This window comes from Palaemon carinicauda, chromosome 42, assembly GCF_036898095.1.
Source record: "Palaemon carinicauda isolate YSFRI2023 chromosome 42, ASM3689809v2, whole genome shotgun sequence".
Taxonomy (NCBI): Eukaryota; Metazoa; Arthropoda; class Malacostraca; order Decapoda; family Palaemonidae; genus Palaemon; species Palaemon carinicauda.
Window position 1 is genome coordinate 7140908 of NC_090766.1, and position 13771 is coordinate 7154678.

The 13771-nt window shown below is 44.6% G+C and overlaps 1 protein-coding gene across 1 annotated transcript in view; it reads left to right on the forward strand.

Moving 5' to 3' along the window:
• Positions 1-13771, forward strand: part of Naprt (nicotinate phosphoribosyltransferase) — a 145861-nt gene that overhangs the window by 124193 nt on the left and 7897 nt on the right. Inside the window, exons 11-12 of the mRNA XM_068365002.1 lie at positions 6462-6598; positions 7552-7680. Coding sequence (XP_068221103.1) covers positions 6462-6598; positions 7552-7680 — 266 coding nt within the window. The remainder of the gene's footprint in view (positions 1-6461; positions 6599-7551; positions 7681-13771) is intronic.

Sequence of the window (13771 nt, forward strand, 5' to 3'; positions counted from 1 at the left end):
CGCCTATTAAACGTAAGCGTAACACGGGCTCCGAGAGTCTCAGTAAAGGCAATGTTTTGCCGACACAGACATTACCATCGTCTCGGCCCGTCCCGACTCCCGTTGATCCTAAATGGGTTGTCCTGCAGGATATGCAGACTAAGCTTGCCTCCCTTATGGAGGATTATACCGTTGAGCAGGTTCACGATGATCCTCGCCGTTACGCTGATCGAGACTCTGGCCGTCAGCCACCCAAACGAGCTTTTACTCGTCCTTTTGACGTTATGAAACGTGATGTCGGTAGTTTGTCACGTCAGTCACGTGACATGGATCCTCACTCGCTGCAGTCCCGTGTTGACTTTCAGCCGCTGCCGCAGCCTCGTGTTGACGTTCAGCCGCTGCCGCAGTCTCGTGTTGACGTTCAGGACGTTCGCCAACCAGCTCTGTTGCCTCGACTTGACGTTGGGCGTCAAGCACCGCAGTCAAAGGTTGTTTTGACTGCTCAGTCTAGGCAGTCAATGCAGTTCCGACGTGACGTCGAGCGTCCATCAACTCCTGTTGTTGTTGTTGGTCAGTCGCAAGGTTTTCAGTCCTTTCAGCAGCGGCATGACGTCGCTTCCTCGACTGCTACTGCTGCTCCTTTGCTTGTGGACATTGCCTGTCAAGCATTGCCGCCGCGGCAGGTCTCTCCTTTTCATGAGACTCGACAATTGTCGGACGAGGTTCCTTCAGATGAGGAAGTTGCTGATCCTCCGCCTACTGATATTCCTTTGGGCAGTTTGTCAGACGGAGAAGAGCCTAAAGCTGCTCAGCCCTCTATGGACTTTAAGAAAATCATGTTGATTTTTAAGGATCTTTTTCCAGACCATTTTGTACCTTCTGCTCCTCGTTCGCCTCCATCAGAGTTTGCGCTAGGCCTAGCTGCTTCGAAGCCTTCGTTTACTAAGCTAGTGCTCTCTCGCTCTTCTTAAAGGGGTTTTACGTTTGCTAGGCGACTGGTTGATCACCAGGAGGAGTTTGGGGAAGACTGCCTTTGCTTTCCCTCCTTTTAAACTGGCTTCTAGAGCGAGCGTCTGGTATGACACGGGAGAAGTTCTCGGCTTGGGAGTTCCTGCCTCTGCCCAGGGAGACTTCTCAAGCCTAGTAGACTCTCCCCGTCGCCTGGCCATGAGACGCTCTAAAGTTTATTGGTCCTCCTCGGACCTTGACCATCTCCTTAAAGGGGTTTACAGGGCCTTCGAAGTTTTTAACTTCTTAGATTGGTCGCTAGGAGCCTTAAGCAGGAAGATCTCGTCGGCCGACCAGGATGTTTCCGTGCTTATTATGTCCTGCATGGACAAAGCCATCCGTGATGGCTCCAATGAGCTCGCCGCTACCTTTACGGCTGGAGTCCTGAAGAAGAGGGAGACTCTTCGCTCGTTCCTTTCGGCAGGAGTAACTCCCTGTCAAAGGTCGGAGCTCCTCTTTGCCCCGTTGTCATCTGCCTTGTTTCCTCAGCAGTTGATCAAGGATATTGCGGCTTCGCTGGTGCAGAAGGATACCCACGACCTGATGGCTACGTCTGCTCGTAAGGGTGCTCCTTCATCGTCTTATGTCGTAAGACCCAAGATCGATACCCCAGCGACGAGGTTTATCCCGCCCTTTCGTGGCAGAGCCCCCAGTAGGGGAGGCGCTCGTGCCGACAGTAAGAGAGGCAAGAGGAAAGGATCCAAGTCCTCCCGTGGCAGAGTCTGACTGCCCTCGTCCTCAGACAGCGGTAGGGGCCAGACTGAACAACTTCTGGCAGGCCTGGGAGAAGAGGGGTGCAGACCGAGAGTCTGTGTTGTTGCTCAAGGAGGGGTACAAAATACCTTTTGTACGCAGACCTCCTCTAGTAACAGTTCCTTTAGACCTCTCTCCCAGGTATCGAGAGGAGTCAAGGAGACAAGCTCTACATCAGCAGGTTTCTCAGTTGCTAGAGAAGGGAGCGGTGGTGAAAGTCTCGGACCTTCAATCACCGGGATTTTACAACCGTCTCTTCCTAGTCCCAAAGCATACAGGAGGTTGGAGGCCAGTGCTGGACGTCAGTGCGCTCAAAGTTTTTGTTGTAAAAACAAAATTTACGATGGAGACCACGAAGTCCGTCCTAGCAGCGGTCAGAGAGGGAGACTGGATGGTCTCTCTCGACCTGCAGGATGCGTACTTCCACATTCCTATACACCCAGATTCTCAACCGTATCTGAGGTTTGTTTACAGGAATGTGGTGTACCAGTTCTGAGCACTGTGCTTCGGCCTCAGCCCTGCTCCTCTCGTGTTTACAAGGCTCATGAGGAATGTGGCAAAATTCCTTCATTTATCGGGAATTCGAGCCTCCCTGTACCTGGACGACTGGCTTCTCAGAGCGTCGTCCCGTCATCGCTGTCTGCAGGCCCTTCAATGGACGTTAGCTCTTGCAAAGGAGTGGGGACTGTTGGTGAACTTAGAAAAGTCTCAACTGAATCCCTCCCAGACGATTCTCTATTTGGGGATGGAGATTCGCAGTCTAGTTTTTCGGGCTTTTCCGTCTGCCACCAGGATAGAGCAAGCCCTGCTCAAAGTCCGCCTCATGTTGAAAAAAGACCGTTGCTCAGTGAGAAGTTGGATGAGCCTCCTAGGGACTCTGTCATCCCTGGAACAATTTATCTCACTAGGGAGACTTCACCTTCGCCCTCTCCAGTTCCATCTAGACTCCCATTGGAACAAGGGCAAGACTTTGGAAGCTGTGTCAATCCCGATCTCCGAGCCAGTAAAAACGTGCCTGACCTGGTGGGACAGCAACATAATAAGTCTGCGAGAGGGTCTGTCCCTGGCGGTCAAGAACCCAAACCACGTGTTGTTCTCAGACGCGTCGGATTTGGGTTGGGGAGCGACTCTGGACGGTCTGGAATGTTCGGGTCTTTGGACGTCGGATCAGAGGAGCCTGCACATCAACTGCAAGGAGCTGTTGGCTGTTCACTTGGCCTTGTCGAGTTTCGAGAGTCGTCTACGAAACAAAGTGGTAGAAGTCAATTCGGACAACACCATAGCCTTGGCGTACATCTCCAAGCAAGGAGGCACTCACTCCCACACACTGTTCATCATCGCAAGGGACCTCCTCATCTGGTCAAGAGATCGAGGCATCTCACTGTTGACAAGATTCATCCAGGGGGACTTGAACGTCTTGGCGGACTGTCTCAGTCGGAGAGGTCAGGTGATCCCCACAGAATGGACCCTCCACAAGGACGTGTGCAAGAGTCTTTGGATGACTTGGGGCCAACCCACCATAGACCTCTTTGCCACCTCGTTGACCAAAAGGCTCCCGACCTATTGCTCTCCAGTCCCAGATCCAGAGGCGGCCCACATAGATGCTTTCCTGCTGGACTGGTCTCACCTGGACGCGTACGCATTCCCGCCGTTCAAGATCATCAACAAGGTACTGCAGAAGTTCGCCTCTCACGAAGGGACAAGGTTGACGTTGGTTGCTCCCCTCTGGCCCGCGAGAGAGTGGTTCACAGAGGTACTTCAATGGCTGGTAGACGTTCCAAGGAGTCTGCCTTTAAGGATGGATCTCTTACGACAGCCCCTCGTAAGGAGTCTTCATCAAAGCCTCCCCGCGCTTCGTCTGACTGCCTTCAGACTATCGAAAGACTCTCAAGAGCTCGAGGATTTTCGAAGGAGGCAGCCAGAGCGATTGCGAGAGCTAGGAGAGCATCTACCATCAAGGTCTACCAGTCGAAGTGGGAAGTCTTTAGAGACTGGTGCAAGTCATCATCCATTTCCTCTTCCAGTACCTCTGTAGCCCAAATTGCAGACTTTCTCTTGCATCTGAGAAATGTTCGCTCCCTCTCTGCTCCCACTATTAAGGGCTACAGGAGCATGTTGGCTTCTGTGTTCAGACATAGAGGCTTAGATCTGTCCAATAATAAAGATCTCCAAGATCTCCTTAAGTCCTTCGAGACCTCTAAGGAGCGTCGTATGGCAACTCCTGGGTGGAACTTAGACGTGGTCCTAAGGTTCCTAATGTCCGACAGGTTTGAGCCGTTACATTCAGCCTCCCTGAAGGATCTCACCCTCAAGACGCTTTTTTTGGTGTGCTTGGCTTCGGCTAAAAGGGTCAGTGAGATCCATGCCTTTAGTAAAAACATCGGCTTCTCTACAGATAAAGCCACATGTTCGCTTCAGCTTGGTTTCTTGGCCAAAAATGAACTGCCTTCTCCTCCTTGGCCTAAATCTTTTGATATACCTTGCCTATCAGAGATCGTAGGCAACGAGGTTGAAAGAGTACTGTGCCCAGTTAGAGCTCTTAAGTTTTATTTGGCTCGTACCAGATCTTTACGAGGTGGATCTGAGGCCTTATGGTGCTCCGTTAAGAAGCCCTCATTACCTATGTCTAAAAATGCTTTATCGTATTTTATTAGATTTTTAATCCGAGAGGCTCATTCTCACTTAAATGAGAAAGATCGTTGTTTACTTAAAGTCAAGACGCACGAAGTAAGAGCGATAGCAACTTCCGTGGCTTTTAAGCAAAACAGATCTCTGCGAAGTATTATGGACGCGACCTTTTGGAGGAGCAAGTCGGTGTTCGCTTCATTTTACTTAAAAGACGTCCAGACTCTATATGAGGACTGCTACACACTGGGTCCATTCGTTGCAGCGAGTGCAGTAGTGGGTGAGGGTTCTACCACTACATTCCCTTAATCCCAATATCCTTTTAATCTTCTCTTGAAATGTTTTTAATCTTGTCTTGGGTTGTACGGAAGGCTGAGAAGCCTTTCGCATCCTTTTTGATTTGGCGGGTGGTCAAATGTCGTTTCTTGAGAGCGCCCAGATTAAGGGTTTTGATGAGGTCCTGTTGTATGGGTGGTCGCCCTGGATATAACAGCTCCTGGGAGTCTTTCAGCATCCTGAGAGGATGGCTGGGCTTCGTGAGGAAAGCGGACTAATAAGGCAGAGTAATCGTTAGAGTCAGCTTCCTTACCAGGTACCTATATTTAATTGGGTTTTATTATGATATAATTGTCAAAAACTCTAAGCATATACGCCTTTATTGTATTAATACTGGTCTCTACCCACCACCATGGGTGTGAATCAGCTATTATATATTCACTGGCTAAGTTTAATATTTAAAAATGATATTTTGATTATAAAATAAATTTTTGAATATACTTACCCAGTGAATATATAAATTAAAGGCCCTCCCTTCCTCCCCGATAGAGACCCAGCGGAATGAGAAGAACTGGAGCTGTTTACAAGTATATGCGGTATCTGGCCGATAGTCGGCGCTGGTGGGCACACCCGCAACCTTCATGGCGATCGCTCGCGAGTTTTTGTGTTTCTGTCGAGCCGTCCGAGACGTCAGCTATTATATATTCACCGGGTAAGTATATTCAAAAATTTATTTTATAATCAAAATATCATTTTTTAATGTATAATGGTACAGTATTGCTGGCAGATTTCTAATGCAAAATTTCATATTTTGTCTAGTGCTTTTTACCATTAAGCTGTATTTGGGGATATCCAACTCTAATTTTCTCATTTAGACTCTCTTTGTTTGGTAATTGTTTTGCATTCAAGAAACATTTTTAGGGAGTAAGAATTTTTGCGAATAACATGATTGAATGTAACGGATAGATGCAAGTCTGAAATAGAGGCAGGCTGACTCTTCACCTTCATTCTTTCTGTCCCTCTCTTAGGGACAAAGCCGTCGAAGCGTTACTCGCTGGATCTAACTTAATGCTGGTAAACTACACTTTTGAGCTCTGTTCTTTAGAACCTAGAGTTCTCCTCCACCCTCCCTTTTTGGTCTTCAAATGCCAGGTATATTATTCCGGACAGCTATCCCCTTTTGGTGAAAGGATCCCTCCTTTGACCACATATCAATCTTATGGCACAGGCCAGGCTCTATCAACCCATGTATCCCAATAATAGACAGATAGGAGGTTGCTGTAGTCATTTCCTTCACTCCTGTATGGGACCAGGGAAGAAAAAGAATGAACCAGCTTGGTTCTAAGGGGACTTCCGACCCACCAAGCAGCGTGTCTCCCTACCTAAAGGACGAGGGTTTGTATTTCTTTAGGAAAAAATCAAAAATTTTTAAAGATTTATATTTTTCCTATCTATACAAACCAGAGTCCTTTAGGTTAAACTTCCCTCCTCAACCACCCTTCACAGTCCTGATTCAAAAGGTCATAAATTAACACATTTTGACAGGTAGGGAGTTATGGCTCAGTAGTACTGTACTCCTCGCCCTTCCTCCCACCTGTCCCTTAACTGCTTGTTAAAAGTATTCAACGGCCATCCTGCCTGCACTGAAAACATACAGCATTTCCTAAATAAAGGGCTCCGGTTTATGTAGCTAGGAAAAATACAAATTACTTTAAAAATTTGTGATACTTGGTTGCAAAATCATGTAGTACTTACAATTTTTAGCTGTCAAATATTAGGAGTTCACCTTTTCTCATTCTAATATGGCAATGTCTTTTCAGGCCATGCATTAATAGATTTGATGCACCGCACTACGGAAAATTCACCAGTAACTGGAGAGAGGGTACTATGCAGACATCCATTTCAAGAAAGTAAAAGAGCGTATGTCAGTCCAGCTAAAGTTGAAATTCTACATAAGGTAAGTTTCGGCAGGTCTGTTTATTGATGAACTTTTACCTTTTTATAACTGTATTTCCTTCTTTATATAAATTGTGTCCTGTAAATTGGTGATTTAAAATAGTATGGGTTTTTAAACAAGAGGTGAAAATGGGAGTGAGATAAAGAATAAGGAAGTAGAACCACAGGGATTGAATTGAAAGTAAATCCCTGAATAATGCAGCTTGGGATCAGAATGATAACTATTAAGACCCTATTCTACCATCTGCAGCAGTAGGTTTACAAGCCAAAGCACACTGAAGAGAGTTGAATAATCCTCCCATACATAAAAAGTGTACAGTTGTATTTTGTAACACTGGACTTTATTTTCACAGCTGAGAAGATTACAAGGCAGAACTTAGTTATGGTGGTCAATCATTGCTTTCAGTTTGTATATTTTTTTATTCATTATTATTATGATCATGTTTAGTTTGATTAAAATTCAATTATTGTATTTGTAAAATGTATATTCTTAAAATACAAACATTTAAAATCAGAATTTTTCGAATTTGTCTTATAGTTCATATCCAGATGTAAATTATAAAAGAGGACTCAGATTCATTATTGGAAAAAATCCCTATATACATTACCCTGATGACTAAATACTAATTACATAGATGTTTACAATACAGCACTGCACATTCTATTGTCTTTGTGAAGACTATTAGGGGCAACATTTGTTATTACAGTTAACAAATTTGTAGTGACATATCTTGAAAGCAATACTAAATGTAATTATATACTTACTTTTGGAATTGATTTCATTCTAGATAAGAAATTCATTATCAACCAAATTGTGTTACGGTAGTTAATTTGAAAGTCCATGTTGATTTTAAGAGTAAGAGGAAACCTTCAATGTTCTGCCACTTTCTATTAATTTATAGGATAAAGGAATATTTGAACATATCACTTCTCTAAATTCCAATTTTCTTTCAGTTGTATTGGCAAGAGGGAAAGATTCAGCAGAACTTACCGACTTTAGACGAGATAAGAAACAGAGTTCAAGAGTCGCTAAAAACACTAAGACAAGACCATAAACGTAATCTGAACCCAACTCCATATAAGGTAAATTTGTTTAATTTATTTTCTTGTTCCACTATATTATGAGGTCTCATCATGGGTACATGTTTTGTTTCTGTTATGCTAAAGTATCTTGGATATGGAATTACCTTATGCATATTTTGTACATTTTCTTTAATTGTATTAGCCGTTTAGTTTTAAGTTTATTAGTTTTTTTTTTATAGTATTTATTGAAGAATATTACTGACATTTTGACAAAAAAATTAAATTTTTTGTTATTTAGCACCTTTCCCATATATCTATGAGAACAGTTTTAGTACTGAATTTACTTTGTGGCTGCTAGTATAAGTGATAGGTATCATGTGATTTTATATAACTATTGCATGGTGCACCTGGAAATGTAGTGTTAATGCGGTGCCAGCAGAACTGTGTAGGATACTTTCCTCAGCCCCTTCAACCTTAATCCCTTTTGAAACCCTTTTTAATGTACAGAATAAATCTGTAGTTATAGTAGCCTTCTGTCAGTCTTACCTAGTAACGGAGCTGCCTCAGTGGCTCACATTAATGCCTGCCCTTTATTCATGCCAGATATGATTGCTATTTGATTAGCTTCCTGAAATTGTAGTCTTGACATAAAGGCCATGCATTTCTGAGAGGATTCTGTATTGTTCAGTATATTACAGTTTATCTATCACCCATAACCAAAATTATCTCTTCAAACAATTTTTGCTCGCAGAGTGGACTTCTCTATAGGCCTTCACGCAAATATGTTAAGAAGGTTTTGGTAAGAGCTGTGTAATCAGTTAGATTTAGTGCAGTCAGGAGCACTTTTCTCCTTAGTTAATTCGTGCACCTCTCAGTATTGCCTTAATCCTTTTTATGTAGCTTTGCTTTAATTGTTGTTATTTTCCATTTGAGAGTAACAATGTCTTGAAAATTCCAAGTCAGGAACTTTTAGAATTGCTTCGTTTATACATTAAATACAGAATGTTATATATCTGATGCTTCAGAAATGCATGGACTATTGTCATGAAGGTGGGACAGAAGTCATGACTAATGCAAGGTCTTTCTGGTGGCAAAATGTCAGTATTCTGATTGAAAAATTCATGTTAATTTCAGGTTACAAATTACCATCACTTTGAAGTTAAGGCTTAACAGAAACTGATGCATCCTTCATCCCAGGAGTTTTTGTAAATTTTTAACACTTTCACGAGAATTAAAGGCTGATCCTGTAATTTATTAAATGATATAAATGTTAATATTTAAGCAAGTTTGAAGTTGAGCATAATGGGGCTAAAATTTAAATTGGTGTTAAAAATGGATATGAAAAATTCCATCAGATTTCTGTGGAAAGAATTATCCTGTAAGCAACTGATATTTGCCACCAAATTTTGACCTTGGTAACAGTCAGTTTTAGATACTATAGTTAGACAGTATAGACATTTTCTTAAATCTCTTTAAGTAGTTTTGATAAATAATTACTTTACATGCATGAGCAAATTAGCAGATTTTCTATAGGACTAAACTTTAATTTTGTTTAAATTAAAAATCTAGTCATATCTTAGATTGTTGATTTATTGGACATATTCTCAAATGTTATTTATTTAATCTTAAAAGATCAAGTGTTTCATCTTTAAAATAGTATGTACAGGCTAGGGTATTCTACCTTTTTTCCACATTAAAGATGACTTTTATAAAGCTATAAAGACACTCTGTAATAGTTTAATAAAATTTTTATTATAGTTACAGTGTGTAAAAATTTTAATGATAAAAATATTATATACTCCTCTGCTGATCATGTTGCTTCTCTCAAAGCTATGTTATATCAACATTTACCCCTAAAATTAAAGTTACCAATTTTCTTTTCTTCCAATGGACTTAAGCTGCTATTAATGAGATGCTCTAGTGGCAATAACAATGTCTTGGCAAAGTTGTACCATCTTTATCTTCAGTTTTGAAGTCTTAGTTATTCCCTATCCTCATGGTGCCACTTGCCAGTATGGAGTGGAGGATGATGGCCATGTTTAGAAATAACTAATTTCATTATAAAAATTCTGTTCATTTCAATGGGGCTACATATCAATCTGCAGCTCTGGGACTTTTTCTAAGATGAAGGAGAATGAGTCTGCGTCTAGGGACCATTCTGACTCTATCGGCTTTAGCCGGGATAGAGCGTCCGCCGTCACATTGCGGAACCCTTGTAGGTGAACTGCCGATAAGTGCCATCTCTTCTTTTTCGCTTAACGAAAGATGGCTAACATCACATGGTTGATGTGGGGCGATCTCGAGCCTTGTCGGTTCTGACATCTCGCTATCACTTTGCTGTCCAAGACCAGCCTGATGTGGGCTGATCTGTGAGGGGATAGTTTCTTCAGCGTCAAGAGGACTGCCATGGCCTCCAGAATATTGATGTGAAAGGTCTTGAACAGGGATGACCAGGTCCCTTGGGCTTTCCTTTGATGGGAGTGACTTCCACATACTTCCGTCGAGGCATCTGTGTGGATGGTCACCGATGGGGGAGTTGGTTGTAAGGGAACAGTCCTCGTTAGGCTCTTGACCTTCGACCACGGCTTGAGAAGTGATCGTAGTAAGGTCGGTACCGGTCTCTGTAGATCTCTTCGAGCATTTAATGCGCATCTTTTCCAGACTCCTGACGCATCTTTCAACTGTGCTCTTAGCACTGGGTCTGTTACTGCTGCAAACTGGAGAGACCCAGTACTCTTTCCTGTTGGCGTCTTGAGATCCTGTCGGATTTCAGTAGTCTCTTGACAGAACCCGTGATCTCTCTCCTCTTCTTTGGTGGAATGGGGAGGCGATGTGACTTAAAAGTTCCAATGGATTCCCAGCCATTGAAACTCCTGAGCTGGAGAGAGGCGAGACTTCTTGTAGTTGGATCTTGAATCCCAGATGTTCCAGGAACTGGATCACTTTCATGGATGCTTGCAGACAAGCAGTCTTGGATGCTGCCCACACCAGCCAGTCGTCCAGGTATGCTGCTACCTGAACGCTTTCTAGGCGTAGTTGTTGTACGACTGCGTCCGCAAGTTTCGTGAAGATCCTTGGGGCTATGTTTAGTCCGAAGGGCATGGCTCTGAAGACATACTTTGTCTTCTGTAACTTGAATCCTAGGTAGGAGGAGAGGGGGTGGCTGACTGGAAGGTGCCAGTAAGCATCTGCCAGGTCTATTGAGACGCTGTACGCCCCTTTTGGTAACAGGGTCCTGATGTGTTGAAGGGTTAACATCCTGAACTACTTGTTCTCGATGAATTTGTTGAGTGGCGACAAGTCTAGAATGACTCTTGAGTTTGTTCGAGTCCTTCTTGGGAACACAGAACAGCCTTCCCTGGAATTTGATGGACTTTGCTTTCCTTATAACCTTCTTGTTCAAGAGTTCTAAGGTATTTTCTTCCAGTAAGGGGGTGGAGTGTTGGAAGAACTGAGGAAATGAAGGTGGAGATCTGTTCCATTTCCATCCTAGTCCATTTTTGATTAGGCTGGGGGCCCAGGGATCGAAGGTCCAACGATCCTGAAAGTGTTGGAGTCTCCCTCATACCTGGAGCATCTCATTGCTTAAATGGTCCTGAGGGCTTGCCACCCTGACCGCGTCCTCCCCTGCCTCGTGAGGGGTTTCTTGAGGAGCCCCGTAGAGATCCTCTTTCTTTCGGACGAAAGGTAGTAGTGTGCCTCTCAAACCCTGGGTTGAAGACTGGTGACTGGGCAACCAGCTGTTGAGGCACCATTTGGAAGGTGGTCTGTGTCTGAGCGACCACTTGGGGCATTGCGGTCATGGTGACCGTGGGATGTTCCTGAGCAGGCCGAGAAGGTAGTCTTGGCTTCTATGTCTTCCTCTTGGGTTGGAGACCAGCATCCGGGGAAGACTTCCTCTTTGAGGAGATGCCCCACTTTTGGAGAAGGTTGCTATTCTCCGTGGCGGCTTTCTCTACTACTCTCCGTGGTGGCGACTTTCTCTACTACCTCTTGGACCACTTCTTTTGGGAAGAGGTCCTTACCCCAGATACTGGAAGAAATCAGCTTTCTGGGTTCGTGTTTCACCGGCAAACACGAACTCCCTACAGGCCCTCCTGGCCTTCACGAAGGCGTACAGGACCTTGAAGAGGGTGGCCACGTGCATCTTGGCCAGGACTGTGAACATATCTGGGGTGCTGGCATTGCCTGCACACATCTCCATGCAGTTCTGGAGGGAAAGGGAGGCGGCTAGCCTCTCCTTTGTCTCTTGCTCCCTTCGCAAGAGAAAGTCCGATAGCTTCGGTAGGTTCTCGCTGAACTGCTGTCCTGCGATATCTGCGTCAAGCTTCGCTACTGAGAAGGTTAGGTGGACCTCCTTCCATTCCTTCTCATCTGTGGGGAAGGCCAGAGATAAAGGCCTACACTCCTCTAGTGTAGAGCATGGTTTGTCTGCCTCAGCGGCCTTGAGGACACTCGGAGAAGCCTTCAACGGGAAGGGGAAAGCTCTCGAAGAAGGAGCAAGAAAGGTAGGGTGTTTCTTGCTCGCAGAAATTCGCGAGTTAGTGTATCCTTCAGGCTACTCGTCAAGAGAGCCTGTGCCTTGTCGTGGTTGAATACCATGACCTCCTTTTGTTCCATCTCTTCTCTCGACGCTGGCTCATTCTTCAGCCGGATGAAGCACTCTGGGTAAGCCGCAAAGTTAGGCCAAAACTCAATGTCATCCAGGTGGACGGCTACCAACTTCTCCAAGATGTAGAGTTTGCCGTTCGTGATTGGCATGAACTCCGCATACCTCCAGGGATTGGTTTCGGTGTCAGGTCCTTCACTCTGCGTCGCTTGTAAGACCCTCGGGAGGTGACGATCCCAGTCGCTTCACGGAACTCTCGTCATTCGTTCTTTCAAATCTACGTTCTCCTTACGTAGATTGTCCATTAGAGTGGTAATATGGGCCAAAACTGCATGACCCATCGCGTCCAATGGAGGGGTAGTAGCCGAAGACGTAGACGGTGTCGACTCTACTGCCGGCACAGACAGAAGGGGCTCCTCCGCTTCGGTCGAGTCGTAGTTCTCCTCTCCTCCAGGTGGTAGAGTAGACTCTTCCTCAGGATCGTCTTGAAGAAGATCCTTCTCCGTGTCTGTGGACACTTGACATCCTTTCCTCCTGGTGGATGTCCATGCCTTGCAAGGCTTCACCGACATCAGCCTCGACTGCGATCTGGACGCAGGGAGGCCTGGGGTACGACGGTATCAGCTGGTGCCTTAGGGAACAGCAAGCTTCGCATCCTATCGTTGGGAAGGTACGGTCCAAGAGATTTCTTTTGGAACCCTAGTACCCATTTCCGAAGCTTCTCACGTGCTGCATCCCTCGACTCCGTCGACTTGGGGTCGACGAAACCCTCGGTCACCAAGGCCGAGCAGACGTCACAGTCCTTGGGGTCCCAATACCTCAAGGTTTCAGTTGTCACTACACAGGCGGCATGAGACTTGCACATAGTGTGACCACCAAAGTTCCTACTTTTGTGGTTGCAGTACATCACCTCACACTAGTTTCTGGTCCTCCTGTAAAGAAAGGAAATTGAAATGAGTATGCAGTAATTCATTACACTTGATAAATTAATGTAATCTCATGCAAGAAGATTAACCATTATAGCTTAGGATAGAAAGCTAGAAAGGAAATAGGAAAGACACATACTTGTGCCTCCTGTCCAGCCAATTGCTGTGACCTCCCTCAATATTAATAGTTAAGGAAAAACTAGAGTAGAAGGGTTCTAACTTCTAGAGTTAGAATTAGTGCATACTAGCACTAACCCTTTCATAAAGAGTATTAATATTGTGGGGTAAAAAATGATTTGATGACTATGATACATCAGTGTATTGAAGGAATACTTCACTTCAATATTATGATTGGTCTCAACAATGGACTGTGAAAGGATAACAGGGTATGTTGGAAAAAACTAAACTACTGTATAATATATACTATAGTTTTCTGCCTGCAGTATGTACTATACTGCAGAAATACTGGCTATTGTATAAGTATATACTGTAGCTCAGCCGGCATGTTGCTGGCTAGGCTAGTACCTGGCGGGACCGGTCTAGCCAGCAGCATAGTACCTGGCGGCACTAGCCGACAGAGAGAGAGAAAGCATGGAGAGAAGGGCTACCTTATTAT